At 40.8% G+C, this 21,793-nt stretch overlaps 1 protein-coding gene across 4 annotated transcripts; it reads right to left on the reverse strand.

Moving 5' to 3' along the window:
- Positions 1-1,827: 1,827 nt before the first annotated feature.
- NUP50 (nucleoporin 50) lies at positions 1,828-17,454 on the reverse strand. Of its 4 annotated transcripts, none has more exons than XM_033058688.2 (8): positions 17,241-17,454; positions 14,633-14,734; positions 13,452-13,535; positions 10,675-10,870; positions 8,797-9,456; positions 7,597-7,675; positions 6,429-6,547; positions 1,828-5,725 (listed from the first exon to the last, which is right to left on the reverse strand). In XM_033058688.2, the coding sequence occupies exons 1-8, from the start codon at positions 17,361-17,363 to the stop codon at positions 5,523-5,525; spliced, it is 1,566 nt and encodes a 521-aa protein (XP_032914579.1). In that variant the 5' UTR covers positions 17,364-17,454; the 3' UTR covers positions 1,828-5,522. The 4 variants fall into 4 exon arrangements, with proteins under 4 accessions (XP_032914579.1, XP_032914580.1, XP_032914582.1 ...); XM_033058689.1 differs by having other exon boundaries at positions 14,633-14,711; positions 17,195-17,277; XM_033058691.1 differs by having other exon boundaries at positions 17,195-17,276.
- Between the last annotated feature and the right edge of the window lie 4,339 nt (positions 17,455-21,793).

Here is a 21,793-nt window from a genome sequence, read left to right on the forward strand (position 1 = left end):
CTGAGTCTAGATGCTTTCCTTTGCTCCTGAAGGACAAGAGAGTTGCCAGAACCTGCTATTTCATTACTGCAAGTGTCAGACTAGGTTTTCCTTTGAGAAACAGAGTGATAGATGGATAATCAAGGAGCAAGAAGAGTGGTTATTATGCAAGCTTGCTTCTCAGCAAGAGGTGGGAATGCCATGCTTCTTGCTATGGGTGTCTGTGGTTGCCCTGCCCAGCACAGATCGGCACAGGTGTCATTTCTGACTTCACTGTAAAGGTAAGGAAATGCAGATTTCATAAACGCCAGAGTAAGTAAGTTAGGTATGTAACCCACCATTTTCTTTTCAGTGCTAGAAATTTCTTTTTACAATGAACCATCTGCAAGTTTTCACTGGAATTGCCATCAACAGAACTGCTATTTGCAGGTGAGAAGAAGGTGTCCAGCAGTTCAGGTAGGGCTCAACCATAGTTCAGACAAAAAAGTTTGTAGTGTATTATGCCATCCATGTTATACGGTAGTAAACTGAAGTCACGCTTTTTCCTCAGTGGTACTACTTGAACAAGAAAATTCTGTTCACCTTTGAAATCTCTGCAGACTTTCAGAGATTATTCATTTCTTTCTTATCTCTCAATAAAGGTTATGATGTCCCTAACAGTAATACCCACTACACTGATTATTATGGGTATTTATTCTCACTATAGTCCATTTTGATTGGAATCAAAATAAATATCCATCTGCAGGATGCACATATGCAAATAAGATTTTTCAAACAAGTGTGCTTCCTGAAAAAATGAGCAATACACAAACCTAGCAGAAACTGGGTAAGTATATTGTCTGCTTCAAACAGTGAAAATTCTGCTGCTGCTTCTTCATTCACTTTGCACAGCCTTTGGTTCCTTGGTGTAACTGCTGTTTCATGCAACTCACTCAGCTTCCTATGCTCACAGTAATACACTGTAGCTTGTGCAGAGGCTTGCCTTGCAGCCATCATCTCCTGAATAATTAACAGTTATCCCAGCCCAAACTGAGTACACCTTAAGCTCTTGCTGTGCTCTTCACATGAATGGTTCCAACTGCTGCATGGTGTGGTTGCTCTGACCAGCAAGAGCATTTGCCTTCTGGATCAGGTAAGAGCCTGATTTTGATTAATACTCCATTCTTGGTGTGTTACATTTTCTTAGTCTTAGAGTTGATGTCTTCTGCATGGTTGCTTTTGCAACTTATCACTTATGCAAGTGATAAAATCTTTGGTGATTAGCAAAGCATTAGGCATCAGATGTTCTAGATTACCTCAGCCAAAAAGGAAAATAATTCTGCCCTTGAGAGCTGTTACTTTACTTTATCTTTATGGCTGCCAAAACTTGGGAGACTCTAAATAGTGATGACAGTCGTTTTAAGTAGAAGGAAGAAAGAAGTGTCCAAAACCTGGAGTAATGTCAACACTCCTCCCAAGTGCATGAAGTTGAATTATACTTGGTGTGACAAGTCTGTGGCAATTTTATTCCGTGGGGGTTTTGTTGTTTTGTTTTTCTTGTATTTGCAAACTGTCACAAACCAATGAAGAAAAGAATCACTGACTGACTTTAGGTTAGTGCCTGTAGGCAAGATCTAAATTAAAGTTCAGCACAAGGGTCATCAGGTAAACCTAGATTATATGGCTTCTAAATCCTTTAATATTCATGTGGAGGGTTTAGAAGTCAGTCTCTCTACCAGGGCAGGACAGTCCTTTTTTTTGTAGCAGAATTTTCCAGGCAGGAGTTCACCTGCAAGCAGCTGGTTGTACAATTCATTTTATTAATGTGATGCTATACACTCAAAATGAAAGTGATTCACACAAGGCAAATGAATCTTCCATTCATTTATTCACATTTTCCATGGATTTTTGTACATGTCCTCAGTGTATCAGAACTAATGAAAACATTAACATACATGTTATGTAAAACTAAAGTATCCACTGAAAAATTCAGAGCATTTTAAAATCTACTAACAAATCATCACATTCAGCATCTTCATTGGATTTAGACTAGCTCATGCCACTTTAAATTGTTTAATGTCAGGTAATCTCTGCACACAGGCACCAGCTACAAAATTTCATCAAATGCAAATAAGTTAAGGCATCAGAAAGGAAGTCTTTAACAACAGTTTAAATGTTACAGTGCTGCAAAGGGAGCTGAACCTCAGTTTTAATAGCAAAGCAAACCTCCTGATTGGTTTATGTACCAATACAGTATGTTCATTTGAACTGTAAATTTAGTAAAAACTTTCACATCCATCAACGAAAAGGCCTTAGAGGAACACAGTGTTGCCCTCCCAAGTAGATAATTTTGAATACATTACAAAAAAAAAAAAAACAAACCAAAAACAACCCCAAAATCTAAACCTTGCATACTGCAATTTAGTATTTTAAAATAAATCTCGAGCCAACTGAAATAATCTCCCTTAGAAATTATTCTGAGAATTAAAAGAAGCAGAGCTGTTTATTTTCCAGCTGAAACTTCAAAATTAGAGGAGGAGGAATGGATAAGACACTCCAACATCTACATACAGCTGGAACAATGAAGGCATTAATACAGATTGGAGCAGAAACTTGCATCTTTCACATCAGGTGTCTGATATCCAGCTGATAAATACATTACCAATCAAGACACAGGAATTCCTCCTTAAGTTGGAATTCTGATCAAAATTCTTTCCTTAGATAACATGTGCCAGTTTGTTATGAAGGCAGCAGTACACTGATGTCTGTACTCTACATGAAATTTGCTTTTTCATTTAAGGCCTTTATTTCTATTTAACAATCTCTGGCCTTTTATAGCATTTCTGCATTTTAATATTTCTTAAGTAGAAACTGAAGCATCATCAAAATTTGCTAACAGTGCTGGAAAAGGGCTGTGCTTTTTACCTGAGCACCAAGTTTGTCAGTGTGTGACTAACTTTCCCTGCTTCATAGTCCACATAATGGTATGGTCACCATGAATTGATGTTGATTAAAATCCGCTGTGCAGGGAAATTCTTCCCTGTCCTTTTGGAAGCAATTTTCCCCATGTAAAATGTTCAAAAGTGCATGTTTATGCATATATTTGACATTCTAATGACGGTGACATCCCAATTTTTTACCTTCCCGTGGCTTTACTGATTAAATACATGCACAGAAGAATTCAGGTTTTACTTGCTACGAGGGCTAGGGTAAGGTTTAATTCTTTCCAACACAATTTATTATTATTCTACTTATTTTTCCATTCACTCTGTGCCCTGTGTTTAGAAACAGGCCAGAGAGGTGCTGTCAGAATTGGGCCACATCCATGTGTGCAAAACCCCACAACTGCCCCTCCTCAGAAGCAAAGCATAAGGAAAAAAGTGTTAAGTTCAGTTTGTTGGTCCGCGTTTCTAAGGATGAACAAACAGTTCCAAATCCATGAGCTTTTGGAAGTAAGTGAAGACAAAGCCAAGCTTTTATAGACAGAGCTGTTCTTTATAGGATGTACAACCAGAGCTCGGTCTATAAAACTTTCTGTACAGAGACAGGGTTAAGACATTACAGTCAAAAAGACAAATACAAAACTAACTGAGCCCTTGGACCACAGCCTGGACTAAACTGTTAGGCAGCATTCTGCTTTTCATTCGTACACATTTAGACACATCTGTAAGCTTTGGGCCTCCAATTTAGGTAGCAGCAAGACTGTTTTTTTAAAAAGCATCTTATTTTGAGGAAAACAACGTCACTGACTTTTAATGTTTTAAGTACTTAGCCCGATGCATAAAGAAACCCCAAAAGGCACCAGTTTATTTTTCAACTATCTCAAATGGCATCTAAGCTCCCTTCACACTCCAGTGTTAAAAATGCAGTTCCTGTACACTAAGCACAGTTGAAATGTGAGCAAAGGCCTTTGTTTTGGAACTTTGGTCAACAGGGCTATAGATAAAATCAAGAATTTCCTCTTTTTTACGAAGAGGGAAGAAAAGGCCATAACCTGAATTGTGCAGTGAATTAGGCCTAGAGGCAGCCATTTGCTCCCCCCTAGAGCAGGGGGTACAGGTGAGATGTGCTGCACCTCATCAAATGGTGTTATTCCTTGTTCCCTGCCCACAGGATGCCACTGTGCTGGATTTCCAGGTCCCCTATATGAATTGTGTCACACAGACTTTCATTAAGGAAAGGGGTTTTTCTTTTCCTCTGTGTCACATTAGCCAGAGGCAAAATAGCATGTTTGTTCCATCTTGCCAGAGCTGGCCAGTGCAACACATCTGAGAGCAGTTCAAGTTTCATACTAACATCAAGCTCTTGGAAAAGTCCCAGAGTTGGAAGCAAAGTAGAAAAAGTTACTAGGGAAGGAGTTTGCAGCAAACATTTGAAAAAAAAGAAAAGGATTAAACCACCAAACAGTCTGACAAAGTTGAAAGCAAAACCAAGACCAGAATGAATGCTCTGATCCCCAAATTATTGCCACCAGGTTAATGTTATTACAGCTGAAAACTATGTTTAGAAATTACCCCATGCTCCCCACATGCAACAGAAAGCTTCTGCCACAGCTGCACTCTGCTGCTTTACTTAATGCAGTACAGCATAGCATTTTTATCACACGGGAAAATACATACTGACACGCACCCTTATGCATGTATCTCCTGCCAAGGGCCAGAGGCAACAGAAAGGTCTTTCAAAGTCCTGAAGTTGGTTGGTGGGAAGAACTCTCTTCAGCAAAGTACCAGCAGCAGGACCAATGCAGCACATCCAGCTCTGCCTCGGCTGGGTTTCAGGACTAGGGCCACACACTTCGGAAGGAGCATGTGGAAGTGCAACCCTTTGCCTCCGACCTGTCAGACGCCAGGGATGCCAGCGTGTCCAAGATAAAACTGTCTTCCAGTTGTCTGCTTGTACTATATTGCACATCATTTGCTTGTTGCTACAGTAAGAACAGAACTGACAGTTCCTCTGAAGGAACCACCACTGTCAACAAGGCTAAGCAAGCAAATTCTCTTTTAAATATCTGCAGTCTCTGAGTCCTGAAAGGACGTGGGTCTGCAAGGGTACAGACCCAGCACAATGGAGATCGTCACTGGTGGGGTGCAGTACGGTCACTCAGTCTAAAAAGTCAAGTCTCACCAGAATACAACAGACCAATTAAAAATAGGCAGTCTAGAAACAGTTGCAACAGGTAAACTTCAACATACTCCCTTCCCAAAACAGGAGGCGGTTGCATTGTATTGCAGTCTGTGAGGAAGCTCTGGTACCATGTTTTTGTACTCAGATTTCTGTCCATCTGGTTGACTGGTGCTAAAAACATGCTTGGATTTACATCCATGTGCTTTATCCAGAAGAGGTCCTGCATTTAGATACTGAAAATGAGGGAGCACAATCCAACACTTGTGTTCTATTAAAGCTTTTATTAGCTAGTTTAGCTTTTCCTCACATTATTTTTCCAAAATTCCTATAACAGTTCTTAATATTGGAGTAAAGAATTAAATGTTCAAGTGAAGTTAGGGAAGAAAAAAAGAGCAGCAGCAGTTTGGCAATAATTCCTCAAATTACAGACTGCAACTTATTTAAGCCTCCTTTTTTTCCAGTAAGATTTTGTGCAACTCATCTGCATCCTCACTGGTTTTCACTCTTATTAGCATAGTGACAGGAACAGCTGGGTTCTTCTCATCAATCGGTGGATTAGGAACACAAACTATAAGAACATTGTTTTTTCCGGTTCTTGTACATGGCATCTTAGGTGGAATTAGAACATTCAACAGTATATTTCCTGCATTTGAGGAGGGGAAAAAATGATGATTAGCCATATTTATTAGCCATATTTTAGCTTTTACTGAAATACAGTGTTAGTATAGTACTAACTAGAGATTTAGGGCGGTGTTTGGAAGGAAGGCAACTCACAAACATAATGTATGTTTGTCTTCTTTTTCCCTAAGCATCTGTTCATGGCCATTGTTCTCAGATTTCTTTCCTCACTAAAAATGAGAAAATCTCTGCAAATACTGCATCCTCCTTTTTTAAAACGGAGGAACCTGAATGTCAAATGATAGCAGGGACACACAGGAGAAAGGGAAGGGGACAAGGGAGAAGCAGCAAATAAAGAATCCAGTCACAGTGCTTAGTGTATGCCAAGTTACTCATTCTGACTATTAGATGCAGTTCACAGGCAAAGCAAAATGTTCTGATACAGACAGACATGTTAATCTGGACAAACCAGGGTAAAACAGGTACTCTGTATTGCCAAACATACACCATAACCTTTAACTTCTTGCACTGCTTCATATGCTCTCTTTTGTAATGCTCACTAGAGGCATCCAAGTGTTTGTCAGTATTCTAAATGATTTAGGAAAAAAAAAGTAGAAAGGATTTCACTAATTGTATCTGTTAATGCTGTGTAAAAAAGACCAAAAAAATCCTAATGCTTAGCAAGGAATTGTGACATCAAGGCTTGTTACTGGGATAAATGTACTTACCTAAATTGGTATCGGCTCGTACCAAGAGTTGAGTTTTTTCATTTCCTGCTGGTTTTAAATGTAATGTTCCTACACCTTTTTCTTTAAATTCATTATCCTTTTTGTAGAACAGTTTGCACCTGTGGAGAAAAAATAAATCCCAAATCTTTGTTCGTGCAGCCTTGTAGAGACGAAATACTAAGATACCTCTCAGATACATGTATCTAGCTGACTCACAGTAACAGTAATCAGGATTTAACATGCTGTGAGTAACCTAAATCTTTATTATTCTTGACCTTGTTTCGTGTGCTAATGGACAGCACTTGGAGATGAAAGAGAAAGTGAATTATTTCTTTCAGTTTTGAAATGATAAATGTATTACTTTCAGGGAAAAGTAAAAGGCACAGCAACCTGTACTCAGAGTCTGTGAGGAGCAATAAACGTAAGCTACTTTTAAAAACACTAATTAGAAAGCCGTAAGAACTTACGTATCATTCCAAAGTTATAATAGGACTTTAACGTACAATTTATAAACATTTTTTAAGTGAAGCTCCAATAAACCTAAAGCCATTTTAATAAAGCAGCATACTCTTTCTTTCAGATACAGCTAATGGCTTTTTGTAGCAGAAAAAATTCTGTGCTGAGTCTCAAGCAGACACACAATTACTTGGACTTCTGAACATACTTTGAAAAACTGCTTCTAGTAGAGCCAGTTTCATTTTGAGCTTAAAAGCACAACTTGTTCACTCCTTTATATTATAATAATAATAATAATAATAATAATAATAATAATAAGCATTTTCCAACTGAAGAGTCTTATTTTAAGCTCTTCAAATCCACCCGGTGAATTTTCCAGCAGTACTGTATAAAATTCCCGTGGTAAAGGCCCAAGGTCCTGCAATTATCTTTACAAAACCTGATGAAGGCAGAAACATCTTCACTTGTAAAAAAAGTGATCACATGTACAACACAAACTATTAGAGTTGTGTCCAAGATACGGAAGTATTTTAGTAAGATCTTACACACTCCTGCCTGTAATTAAATTTTTTTACAAGTTCATATTCTATGTGGATTCCTAACAAGCTTTGTTAATTAGGAAGTTGGGAACATGTCATTAATTAGGCACTGCAGTGGTGAAGAATATCAATATGCAGGTATTAATTTTATTTTCCAAGTTAAAGTCACTTACTTCTTTGAGTAGAAAGCATCATCTTCTTTTACTTCATTAACAATAACTTTTGGTGGCTCTTCTTCCTCCTCTTCCCCTCCTTTAAAATTAAAGTTTTAATATGTTAACGTTGTGAGCACAGATTTTGGCACTGTATTGGAAGCCCCTTATGCCCTCCATGGTTGACATGGACGTGTGGCCAATCAGTGACAGCCAGAACACCTTTCAGTCCATGTGTACTCTGCAGCAGCTTCAGCTACAGAAAACATACCAAACAATCAAATGCCAACAATATAAAGCTTAGTAAGTAAAAAGCTTCTGTTTGAACGGAAACAGTTTTTCACATTTCAAAGAGTATGCTCCACAAATGGGCTCAAGTAAGGCACAACAAATACTTAAAAGAGCCTAGTTTAATTTGGGGGATGCAGAATGACAGATAAGAGAGAGTGGCAGATTATGCCTTTCCAGCTTCTCAGCTACTGGGATTTCTATCAGCCTATTGTATCCACCACAGGCAAAGAGCAGAGTAAAGCTGTCAGTCAGGTACTATGCTACTCTGCTGGCCTCCTTACAATCTACTAAGTAAAATGAACTAAATTTTTCTGTATCTCATGCTTTATACTGCAGGGATGTCTTGATAAACCTACTAGGAAAAGTAATGGAATTGAGAAGTCCAGCAGGCTCAAAGGTGCTTCATATCAGCTGCTTTAAATTTCACCAATTCAAGTCCTGTCCTCAGATAAAGGATTATATTATATCAAGTATAAATCTGACCAGTATGTATGCCCTGATAAGCACATACTCTTGCTGTTGCTTACATAAGGTTGGGTTCTCCCGATTAGGGGTATAATTCTGCACAAATTCAAGAATGATGATGATCACAGAATATACAATTTCCTGAGTTGGAAAGGATCATTGAGTCCAACTCCTGGCCCTGCCCAGAACACCCCAACAATCTCCCCCTGTGCCTGAGAGTGCTGTCTAAACACTCCTGGAGCTCTGGCAGCCTTGGGGCTGTGACCATTCCCTGGAGAGCCTGGGCAGTGCCTGACACCCTCTGGAGGAAGAACCTTTCTCTAATATCCAACCTAAACCTCCCCTGACATTACACCATGCCATCATCTCAATGAACTTAATATTGCATTCTTTTAGTATTCTTAAGTCACATACACTCACAGCTAACCATTAAAATAACTATAAATAGAAATACACAGAATTTACCTTTGTCATCACTATTGCCGCTGTCTGTCTGCGCTTCCAGTAAACTGGTAGATGCTGCAGTGACAGGCTTAGCCTGGTTTGCATCTTTTCCAAACAAACCTGAATTCCCAGAAGAAAATGAGAAACTACTAAGTGTTCCTGAACCAAGGGAACCCAAAACAGGACTGTCAACGCTCTTGCCAAAATTCAACGAGACAGTTGACGTAGCTCCTAACAACGGGTCTCTTTTTTCTGATGCAGCTTCAGGTTTTTTGTCTGAGGTATCCTCAGTTTTGTTGTTAAACAAAAATGTGGAGCCTTGCTGGAGCTTTGAACTCCCAAACACAGGAACAGCCCGCGGGCCAGGGGTCTTGCTGCTTTCATTCTCTGAGCCACTGTCACTGCTGCCTCCATGCTGCTGCTCAATGCTCGCCAAGTACTGCTCGTAGTCCCTGAAGATGGGGGTCAGGTCGCACAGGGGGTTGGTGTTAACATGCTTCACGATCCAGTCACGCACGGAGCAGTTGAGGGCAGCCAGCTGTTTGTGGTAGGTGCCAGAGCCATGGGCTGTGCTCAGGGCGCTGCCAGATGAGCAGGGCTGGCTGCCACCGTTGGCTCTCGGGCTCACGGCGTTTTTCTCAACAAACACAGCAGCACTAGGACCATTTGACACTGGGGATCCTGTTACAAGAAAAATCACAGTATAGGATATCCTGAGCCAGGAGAGACCCACAAGCATCACAGAGTCCAGCTCCTGTTCCTGCACAGACACCCCAACAATCCCACCCTGTGCATCCCTGAGAGAGTTCTCCAAACACTCCTGGAGCTCTGGCAGCCTTGGGGCTGTGACCATTCCCTGGGGAGCCTGTTCAGTGCCCAGCACCCTCTGGGGGAAGAACCTTTCCCTGATATCCAACTGGACTTGTTTGGTTAATAAGCTCTAGTTTAAAAAAATAACACAACAAAACAACACAGATGTTTTGCTGATCCAGTGAGAAAAATGGCTTTGAACTTTTTTTTACCCCAAAAGCACAGCTCTCTTAAAAGCCCAACTAACATGCTCAGTATTTCTAAATCAAATCACTCATCCTTATTCAGCTGAGCTCCTTCTTTTTGGTCACCACACTGTGCCCCAGATACAGCCATGCCAGTGAGCAGACCCAAGTTTTAATTTAGACAAGTAAGTCAGAGATAGACAAAGTAGATGGAGTATAAAAAAAAACCCTAAGAAGCAACCTAGAAAAATTATCATTTAATATTTCAGTTTCCCTTAATTTATTCAAGCTCACCGGAACCTAAGTTACTGTTAAGTTCAAACTCCACATTTCTATTCTATGACATGGTGACGCCAAAGTTCTGTGGTGGCAGGATTAACATTTCTGGTTCACCAGCACAAAGGGATGGAACTAATATTCCTCAGAGAATTCCAAAGCACGAGAGCTCAACATGCCAAAGTACTTCAGATGTCTTTAAATGTAGGTGTCACTGTAACAGTTAAAATTCTAGTAAGACTGTCTGCAACATCAGATGTACAAGGAAAAATGATGAAGACTTTAGCTATGCTGCACCTATTTTTTGTTTAAATTGAAAGAACTGGGACGTGTTACCAGATGCTTTATACCTTTTACAGCCAGTGCCTTCCATTTCCATCCGTGCCTAGAAAACTTTTACCTCTAGTATTAGTAACTTGAAGTTAGTTGCCACCTCTTTAAACTGCATGCTTGTGAAAACTTGTCCCTCCAGCACTCTAAAATAATGAGAAATCATACAAAGAGGTATAAAGTCCCAAAGCCATAACAGACAACTGTATGACAGTCTGAATTTTTTCACTACTAAAATAACCCTACAATTTTTATGACTGAAGGTGTTGATAAATATGTATGTTTATTTAAAACTTACCAAATGCTGATTGTGTTTCAGAGGTGCTCTTCAAGCTGCTGAAAGGAGGAGTACTAGAGACACTACTGCTTCCGTTGGACAGCCCTTCCAAAGGCTTTATTCCCGCACCATTTCCAAATCCACTGAAGCCACCTCCTCCTTTTCCAGAAGGCAATATAAAGCCTTTAAACCCTTTAAAAGCTCCTCCACTTTCAGACTGGGGACAGAAAAAAAGAGAGACAACCAGTTACATACATCTCCACGCAAATTTTATCCCTACTTAATATTACCGATACCCTCAGTTTATTTTTCCCTAGTTCAGCACATCATTCCATGCATTACTGCACCAGCTATGCAAACAAAATTAACAGCTTCCTTATGACACACACTGCTACTGTAAGACTCAGATGCTTGGTATGAAAATAAACTGGCCTAGGATGTGGATACATGGAAGAGCTGTGGATGTGTTTTACCACCTATTTAGACATTCACAGCATCTTGGGTTTTTTAATAATTACATAGGATTATGTCATTTCGGGTTTATTTTCAACAACTTTTAGCATTTACAATGACAACCAAGAGCCCAATACTTTAATCCACTCATCACTCTGGACTCACCTATGAAACCTCTTGTGATTTATCAAATATTCTGTGACTGATGGATGATGCAAAGACAGACTTCTTGACCACAAAATATCTATCTCTGCAACCCTTTCATTACCCAGTTCTGATCAGTGTCTTTGCAACCGTATTATTTTATGCTATAGTTTCTTACATGTTTCTAAAAGATTAAGTATGATTAACATGCAAATAAGCACTGCAACTTTTAGGTTTTTGGAGGTAATGAACTTTTACCACTGGAAGTGAACTTTCAGTGTCTCTGGAAAACCATCAGAGAAGAACTGCTTCCAAGTTTCATCTACTTTTGCCATTGAAGAAATATCAAAGCTTGTCAATTTTAGGCTGCATTCCAGCATCTGACCTTGTGGTTATGGGTCTCTTTGCTTCCTTTTGTGCTATCTTTTCCAGTGCAGTTCTCTGCTTCTCATTTCTAGGTAGATGTTTTTATTGTGTTTCTCTCTGGACTCTGGACCAGTTAAACTGCTGTTTTTCACTGCAGCACTCTGCTTGTTCCATGTAGGAACATTAGCAAGTTTCTTTACCTTTTTGTAAATATTTCACAGGTTTCTTATGCAACTTCAGCTGACCTATCATCTCTTCTGCATTTCAGACTTTGTCCAGCCTGTTGTCCTGGTTTTGGCTGGGATAGGGTTAATTTTCTCCCTAGTAGCTGGTACAGTGGTGTGGTTTGGATTCAGGGTGAGAGGAATGTTGATAACACAAGGATGTTTTAGTTGGTGCTGAGCAGTGCTCACTGCAATCAAGGACTTCTCAGTGCCTCATGCACTGCCAGTGAGGACACAAGGAGCTCAAAGGGAGCACGGTCAGGACAACGCCCTCAACACAGAATGTCATGGCCAGCACATGAACTGGGAGGGGGGTGTGGCTGGGAGCAGCTAATTGCTGCTTGGGGATGGCATGAGGTCAGTGGGTAGTGAGCAACAATCCTCTGTATCACTGCTTTTTGTTGGGGTTTATTTCATTCTCTTTTTGTTGGTTCCCTCATCATCATTATATTTCAATTTTAAACTGTTCTTATCTCAACCCCAGGGGTTTTATCTTTTTTTCTTATTCTCCTCCTCATCCCACTAGGTGGAAGAGGGAGGGGCTGCATGGTCCTTAGTTATCAGCTGGGGTTAAAGTATACCAGCCCTTCTACCAGCTCTAACAGCCTGCTCCCAGTCTCCTTACTACTTCTACAACCCATCTGGCCCCATTCCTCATTCTGTTCTGTTTTCCTTATTCCCTTTGCCCCTGAATCTCTCCTGCTCAAGATGTAGTTTATGTTTTGCATCACCTGTACCCAGCACAATCCTTTATTTTACTCTATCCTCTACCACATTTGTGGCTAAAACTACTCAAGCCATTAGTGGGCTAAGACAGCTACCTCATTCACAGTGCTTGGACTGCAGAAGGAAAATCAAAAGCATAGGAGAAGGCTGTCTAGCTGTGCCTAGTCCCATCCAATCCTAAAGCAGTCTGTGTAACAGGTAAAACTGCAGGCCTATTTCAAACATGATGCATGCCCTGTTCAAAGGATGTCTAGGGAAAAATATATATACAACAAAGCATTTGTCAAGGATTTCTGAAAGGACAACAATTTGGCTGGAGTGGGTTAATGCTTTTTTCAGCAACTAAACCTGTAAAAAAGGCCAACCTCCTTTCAATTTGCAATTTGTTACTGCAAAGAGTAGATGGCACTAAAGCTCTGGACAGGGAGGGAGAAAAGTAGCAGCATTCTTAACAAGACATGTTTTTCGTTCTCAGAGCAGCTTAGTATTTGGGTGTTTACTAATACAGCTTCTGAGACATCCCCCAGCCCTCCAGTATGGATAAGTAATAACTCTGCATTTCCATACTTCCATCTCTGCAGGAAATGGAAGTAAAGCAGTAAAAATGCTGTTTTACCCATTTGCAAACTACATTGTGTCTGAAGCACTCTTTGTTTTTACTTCAAAAATATGCTCCTCACCCAGTCAAACTAGTATTTTTTTGCCTTAGCCTTATTCTTAGCATGGAACAGTAAAGCCAAAGTTCACATGTACATATGAGCTGGTGAGCTGAAATGATGGCTTTATTCAGCATCACTACAAACCCAAGGAAATAAAAACCTGAGCATGACGTTGTATTTTGTAACTGAGTAAAACTCCAGCACTCATGTTCAGTGACTACATTACCTCTGACCCAACATTTCGGCGCTTGGCTTTTTTGATAGCTCTGTTCTTCAGGACCTCTTCACTTGCCACAGAGAATGTTCCCACCTTGAAGAGGAAGTTATGGAATCATTAGTGGAATACTCAAAATACACAGCATGAAGGGATGGCCGAGATCAGGTTTTGAACACAGCTCTAACACTGCTACCAAACAAACAAGGGAAGAAGTTGAAAACCATCCCACTCCAAAAACAGAGCACTGACATTAGCTTGCCAGCTACCTGAATGTGAGTTGATACTTGGAAAACTCCTTCTGGTTCTGCACTACGTTTCTTTGTCCTATCTCCATTTTATTACAAGAAATAATGTAAGTTTTGCTCTGCTTTTTTAAAGCACAGCTCTAAGCTCTCTCTGCTGAAGAGAATCTGTCAGTAATCCGGTTTGGAGCAGATATATGGAAATGTGGGCTCTAAGGCAACCTCCAGCAGCCTGCTGCAGTTCAAACACTAGCAAAGACAGCTAATGGCTCAGTACCACCCTGCAATAAATGAGGAAATTAAGTTTTCTTATATTCAAATTCCTGGAAGAGTCAGGTTTTTTTATTTCTTACATTTACAGGCCTAAGCATTTAATACTTTTAATCAGACAAAAATTAAACCAGTTTGTTTAAACATGAGCCATAAGGAAGTGTGAGACATTAAAGGTGAAAATCTCTTTTCACAATCAGGTGAAACACACCACTTGAACTATTTGTCTAATTCCTCTGGCTGTGTGGAGGCACTCAGATAAAATTCATATAGTTCTGAAATAAATAATTACTGAGTCTCAGAAAAATATACTGGAGGTATACAGAGCATTTATCTCCAGAAATCTGCTTTTCCTGTAAATTCAATAAATACCTATCACACATCTGAAGAGTCCAAAAGCATTTTAACAAGCCTGGGGTTCCCTCTAGAAACATGAAGTTTCTTTCCCAGAACCACTGACGAAATTTTAACTCTTAAAAACTGCTTTGCTATACAGTCTGCATAACTGGAAGCTTGATAAAAATAATTTTTAAAAATCCACTTCTATAAAATAATCTTTAATTGCTACACTTTTATCCAGTTCTACTGTAGGTTTTATGCACAAGATACACAGCAAATATAAACAGCTACTCTACTATCTGCAGGGGTGTGTAGGGGGGGACCTAATGTGTATTTTACCTCTTCAGCTTCATCCTCCTGGTCCCAGTTTCGGTCAGTCAGTTCCTTCTCTGCAATTCTCTTTGCCATTTTTCCACACCTGCGTGGAAGAAACAAAAAATCCTAGAAAGAATTGCACAGAAATTAAATTCTAAGTAGTAGCGATCTTCAATTTGTATTCTTAGAACAAAAAAACAGGAACTGCAGTTCATGTAGAAGCAGGTCAAGATTGGAATGACCATTGAAAAACAAGTATTGTGGCAAAAACAATCAGCAGCACATGAGATTAAGGTTGTGGTGATCAGCCATATTCAATCTTAAATTAAAACAACAACAGAAATGTACAGTTCAGTTATGGGATAAATTTTCTTTAGCAGCTAGAAAAATTCCCTTCAGAACCATAACTCATATACTCATTCTGAAGGGAGACAAAAACCCTGAAGCTGCAGTTAAAACATTCCACATTCCACTCCACACTGCTGCCTCACGATACCCATGTAAGCAGCAAGAAAAAAGTAAGTTGCTTTATAACATCTAAAATAAATACTAATGAGGACCTGCTGAATTAACTGACCAGAGGGCTTAGTTAAGACTGAAGACAATGCTCTCCTTTAAAAAACTGGATTGGTAGGTCATTACTAATTTGGAAAAAATTACAAATAAATGAGATTGGCTTTCCTACAAAGGACACATAAGTCATGCCATGGATTTTAGAGCAATTATAGTAAGTAGAGAAATCAACATTTTTCTGGTTATCTCTGTGATGTAAAGCAAAATCAGCTTTGCAAAAGGAATGTCTCTAACTGTTCTGAGTCCCATTTTGCTAAAGTACAACTTATGAACTGTATACAAAACCAAAGAAAGAAAACACGATAGTTGGATTCAATCTAAAAAACCTGGTAAGAAATTACACAATTGGAATTCTATGTGAAAAATGAGTTTTTTACTAACTATGGTTATATCTTCTGACACTAAATATGAAAACTTTCCAAAGGAAATATTTAGTTCTGTTGCAATTTACATCCTAAGCAATCACAAAAATTAAAACTTTGTGATTAGGACCTGACCAGAAAAAAGAAAAGAAATCCACAAACAGCTTTATTTCAGAGCCAGAAATTGTAACAATAAATTGTTACAGGCTATCTTGTTTACATGTTGAAATGTTTTAGAACAGTAAATCCAGCCGTACAGCAGTCTTGGAGATCGCACATCCAAGTCCTGAATTTTGTCTGACACACATCATAAGTAAGGGCAAGTTACTAGAGCTTCTGGAAGTAAAGGGACAAAGACTAGCCTGTGTATACATATTTAAATGCCTTAATCCACACTGTCCTGAAAGTAGGCATCCTTGCTTGATCCCTGGGAGACTATTTCAATCTAACCCATTGAAAAGCTAAAAAAGCAGCTATTTTAAAGTCACCTTTATTTAATTGTTTCATTACTTTATTTTCATACAGAATGTATTATATTATGTAATACATTTTAATTTTAACTTTTAATCTATAATAAAAGTATTCTACAGATATATATTCTGCATATATTCACAATATGTACATAATATACTGTAATAGTATTTAAATGTATTGGTTTGATTATTTCATTAAATATTTGAGTTATTAAGAGCACATTAACGACAAAGCCTGTCCCCCATCAAAAGAGGGAAAACCTTGTCGACCTGGGCTCCAGGTTCTCTGCACCCACGTGTGTTTACACAGTTTCTCAGTTTCTTTTAAAAGCGCTGTAGAGGATCTAACACACATTAACCTGAGTCTCACAGAGAACCTAAAGTGTATTCTATCCCCTGAAACAAGAACGACCACAAACCTACATCTGGCTGGTGCTCACAAGCTTCATGAAGTTTCAGGAGCACGTGTTCTGAACAGGCTGAGATAGAAAGTGTTTTGAGAAACGCATTAAAGAAACACAGAATATGCTGAGTTGGGAGGGACCCACAAGGATCACAGAGTCCAGCTCCTAGCCCTGCACAGACACCCCAATAATCCCCCCCTGTGCATCCCTGAGAGAGTTCTCCAAACATTCCTGGAGCTCTGGCAGCCTTGGGGCTGTGACCATTCCCTGGGGAGCCTGGGCAGTGCCCGACACCCTCTGGGGGAAGAACCTTTCCCTGATATCCAGCCTGACTCTTGTTCGATTAACAAGCTCTTCTTGTTTAAAAATAACACAACGCAGATGCTTTGCTGACCTACAGTGATCCGCCCAGGAGCTTCACTGCCCTATTTAACGCAGCCGCTCGCAAGCGAGGCTTAGCTGGAGGTTCGCAGAGGGCAGCATCCCCTGCATACCGAGGGTGCACCGGAGGGTGCCGGGCCCGGCGCTGTCTCTGCGGTGCCGCCGCAGGTCCCGGCGGGAGGAAGCGGAAGCCGGATGCCGCCGGGGCCACCCCGCGCCCCGTTCCCGCGGAGCTGCCGTTCCGCTTCCACTCCCTCCGTCCCGGGGGCACCGCGCCTTCCCCGCCCACCTCACAGACCCAGCCGTGCGTTCCCGACCCTTCAAACCCGCACTGGCACGACCCCCGCTAACACCCCGCTCCCTGCGTGCCCACCCCGGCTCGTGCCCGCTCACCCCTCGCGCTCTCGGCGTGCGGGCCCCGCGGCACTCGCTCACTCACTGGCTCGGCCGGGCGATTCCGTCCCGCCGCGCTGCGCTGCGCTGCGGGGCCGACGCTGCGGGCGGAGGTGGGGAGAGGCAGGGTCTCCTCGCAGGCTGCACGGCCCCGGGGCGCGCTCAGCATTCCCCGCCGTGCCCCCGCTGCCGCTCCCTCCGTGTCCGCCGGGAGACGGGGCTCGCTGGGGCCCACACCGGGAGCGCCGCGTCCGCCGCCGTCCCGCTCCCGCCGGCACCGCGCGTGCGCGCGGCGGGGGCAGCGGGGCGGGGCCGCGGGGCGGGGCCGGGCGCGGCAGTTCCGCCGGCGGCCGCAGGGGGCGCCCCGAGGGCCGCTGCGAGGGAAGGGCGCCCCGCGCGCGTCCCGAGTCACGTGACTTCCGGCGCCAGCCGCGCTCTGCGCAAACTGTCCCGGAATGGTGGGGAAAGGGGAAAGCCCTTCACGTCCTCTTCTATCGAGGAGCCTCTCGTCGTTTCCCGACAACATTTCGGCCTTCACACAGAGGCTGATAAATAAACTTTCTCACCTATTCATACGTTTTTATCAAATTAACGTTCGCTGGTTCTAAATTCTATAATTCGTCATTTGCAGGCGCCTCAGGGCGGCTGAGGGGCGGCCGTGCCCTGGATAGCCACGGGCTGGCCTGCTGCTCCCCCTGCTCCTCCTCCCTGCCGCCGCTTCACTTTTCCCGTTAATTTGTAATTGGTTGTTTCAATTAACAGTAATCGGGATATTAATTGTAAGCAGAGTGCTAGCGTGTGTACCAGACCTCTAGGAAAGCACAGTGGTGGCTTGTTGCGATGAGCATCGGAGACACTTCCGCGGCCCGGAGACGGGGTTGATACCCAGCTCTCTTCAGCCTGAATGCTGCAAATAAAGATGGTGTTTTTGTCCCAGCGGGGAGCAGGGAACAGCAAAGAGCAGCTGGAAGAAGAATCCAGCGCAGCCCTGCCAAAACACGCTGGGTTTGAGCTGAAAAGGTCACTGCCCACAGGATTGCATCACCACGGCCGCTGAAGGCGTGAGGCTGGGACAGGCTGGCTGCCTTTATCAAGGGTGAGGCATTTCCAGTGAAAACAACCAAAGAAAGCCGAAAACAGACAGATATGCTGAAGTGTAAGAAGCAGGAAAATAAAGATGTCTTAATTTTAATTTTTTTTTATTTATCTAAACATTTTCTCTGTTGTTTGCACATTTTTTTATTTTATTTACTTCATCTGTCAACTCTTATTTGTTGTTAAGTAACGCACTCACAGTGCTGAAGAGAAAGTCCATTTATAAAATGTTCTTTCAATAAGCAGCTTTCTAGGATCACTTAATAGGATTCCAGACATTTCCCCATTGATATTTTTATATTTATGCAGGTGCTTGGAAGGTTTCTGAGGAATTCCAACCAAGTATTTTAACTGAAAAGGTGGCTGTTGTGTTGTATAAGGACTCCTGATACACACTAAGCGAAAGAACTTGATGATTTGAAATATTCAGCCCTGTGTGGTAATGCTGTTACAAGTTAAAAATCCAAGTCAGGGATATATCAGTTCAGTTTGGTTTCTGCTAGCTCAGTTGGAAAAAGTCTGTGAAATAGTTTGGCGCCTATTTCTGTTGGCAGGTACCAGGTGAAAAACTCAGCGTTAGAGTTTTGTTAGAGGTTTTCCTTTTTTCATTGTCTCTGGTTTGCAGTATTTACCTATCAACTGTTAAAACCCCAAGTGCCTCAAAATAACTATATTTGAAAGGCTTTGTTTCCCTGGCTTTTTGGGTCTTGCCCAAAAATTATGAAAGAGAGAATTAATATTACCCAGCGGGGAATAGGATTTGCTAAAATGTCACCACCAATCTCTTAATTAGCCCCTCAAAATACCACGTCACCTTTTGGTCCTCAGTGGAAAATGAGTTGAAATTAAATGGAGCTTTTTTCTTAAATAACAAAAGCAAATGTGTCCTAAACACTACCCAGTGGAAACCTGGTGCACAAATGGTGCTTAGTGCTGAGGTTGCCCTCTCTCAGTTTAGCTCATTTCTGCTCAACTTAACACTTAGAATCTGTGGATTCTTGTGATCTGAGGTCTTCAGCTGCCATCAGCACTAGTCTTACTCTGCTAGGTAAGAATAGATTAGCTACTCTAGAGAGACACATGTTTGGTGAGAAACATTAGGACAGTGGAAAATATAAAGGGCAAGGAGAAAATATTTTTGGAGCAGGATTTGAATATTATGCAGTAAGAAAGACTGGACTCTCTCCTTGAGTGAGCAACTATCCTTGTGTGCTCAATGGCATGGTTTTTTGTTGGAAATCAATCTAAAAATTCTGCCAAGTGTAAGGGAAACTGCAAAGCATTTTTTACAGCAGTGTGTGATGTGCTTGGGACACAGCACCCGTCCTGTGGCAGCCACTTTCCATGAGGCAGAAACTTGGAGTGGTCTGGAGGACACTGGGAGGACACCACAGGTTTTTATGGCTGGTGTCTGCTATGGTATAGACACATTGGTATGGACGTGTCCTTTCAGCTCAGAAAAACTCTGTTGAGTAATATGTTATAAAATATTTATATGTCCTGGTTTTTTTTTGACAATAGTACTGTATCTGCCATCCAAGAGGAGCAGTTTTCAATTCTGTTTTAGAGAGAAATTATTTACATTTCTCTTTATTTTTTCAGCCACTGATGCATGCTTTCATACCTATTTTTTTTTTGCAGGGCTTTTTATGCTGTTTACATATAGAATAATTTTTATTCTGATTTTTGTAGCGAAGGCTATTCTGTTATGATGAAGTAGACTTTTTTTACACCTAGAAATAATGGTGCATCTACCATGTAGGCAGCCTAAGATATATAGGGTATTTAAATGCTCATTTTCTTGTTTTTAAGTACTTAGCTTTTAAAATGAGGTGATAGATAATTTTGTTGTTCACCCAGGTAAAAGGGAATGGATTTAGAAAGTGCTTTATTCTTCAGTATAGATTTTTATCTGTCTTTCACCTGATTGGAAGTTATCTCTATGCATTTGAAAATGGTATGTTTTTACTTGTTTTATGATGTACCTGCATAAAGGCAGGAATTTCAATATATGTAAATGCATCACACTACATACAACTTCCCCGGATTTGGTTTCAATGGATAATGCCTTTATGGCTTTGTCATTTTTTTAGGAAAGAAACTGAGAGGAAGAAGTCTCATTTACCAAATGGGGGAAATTAATTTTTTTTTTTAAGTAAATAATTTTATTGTATTGGAAATACTTTCTAATAATTTTCAGAAGTACAGAAAATGTTTTAAAACATTGCTTGGGAAGCTTGCTCCTCTAGGCATCATTATCAAAATACAGTCCTGTTTTATAGATCATGTATTATGATATCAATAAATAGATAGAAGAGCAGAGCAACAGATTAATAAAGGAATAGGACTTTTAATGTACTTTAATCTTAGGAAGATATTAAACTTTTGCAACACTCTGCAGGTTTCATGGTACTGAAGATGTGTGCTAAGTGTTTGTTAAATCCCTGTGTGTGTTTGGGGATACCCATATGATCTCTGTAGTACTTCCTTCTACACGATAAATAATGGAAAAAACTTTCACCTGTGGAACTGGAAGTCCCATTTTTTGAAAAATACTCGTTTGTTTGTTTTTTCCCTAAGTGGGCAAGAAAAAAGGTGTCTCTTTAGTCATAAAATAAATCAATCATTTTGTGTTTAAATTGTTGCACTTCCTGTAGAGCAACTTTACACACAATTACGGGTAAATCTCACTTTATATTGAGGAGAGACTGTTCCACACCCCTGCAATATTCATTGCTTTAAGTGCTCCTCATTTACACTTGAGGATCTTGCAGTCTCACACAATTCTCCTTTGAAAGAATTCACTGACAAAACTGATAGATCTTCCTGGTATCACTCTGAGTTGAAATGAGTCTCCAAAAAGTCTGCAAAATATCCTTAACACTTCTCTTTAAGTGTCACGTATTGTCTTCAAATGTAGCTGACAGGTGTGATTTTAAGGAGATGGGATGGGGAAAAATTGAAAGGAGCCTTAAGAAAGTGTTTCTAAATTGGTGGGAAACTTGGAACAACATTTTAAACTTAAAACAAGTGTAGGTATTTCTTTGTGAGGTTCGTTCAATGAAGTAGGGTTTCACTGTTTATCTCCCCACAGCTAGGGTAATTTTCTTTCCATGCTTCTCTCAGGCTGAGGAGGCAAGGAGTTCAGAAAGGAAGTTTCTAGCAAAAGTTACTGTTGTCAGTTGTACCTTCTGTAACACCAGTTTTCCCTCCAGTCTCTTCAACCAAGTCATGGTTTATCCCCGTGTTGCATCACGTAGATCATTGGGAAGCAGATTGAAAACTTCTAGTTAAAAAATCCTACAACAACCGACACAAGAAAGTGCAAAATATTGACAATAAATTAATAAGATAAAATCATTAATCCGATTTTCCTCTGATAGAGTTGTCTTCTGTAGACTTCTTCAAGAAGACATTCAACCACTTGTCTGTGTCCAGCTAACATTGCAAGCCTTGTTGAATAAAAAAAGCTGAGTTTTATCGATGCTTCAGCTGGTACTGCTG

The sequence above is a fragment of the Catharus ustulatus genome, chromosome 4 (assembly GCF_009819885.2).
Source record: "Catharus ustulatus isolate bCatUst1 chromosome 4, bCatUst1.pri.v2, whole genome shotgun sequence".
Classification (NCBI taxonomy): domain Eukaryota; kingdom Metazoa; phylum Chordata; class Aves; order Passeriformes; family Turdidae; genus Catharus; species Catharus ustulatus.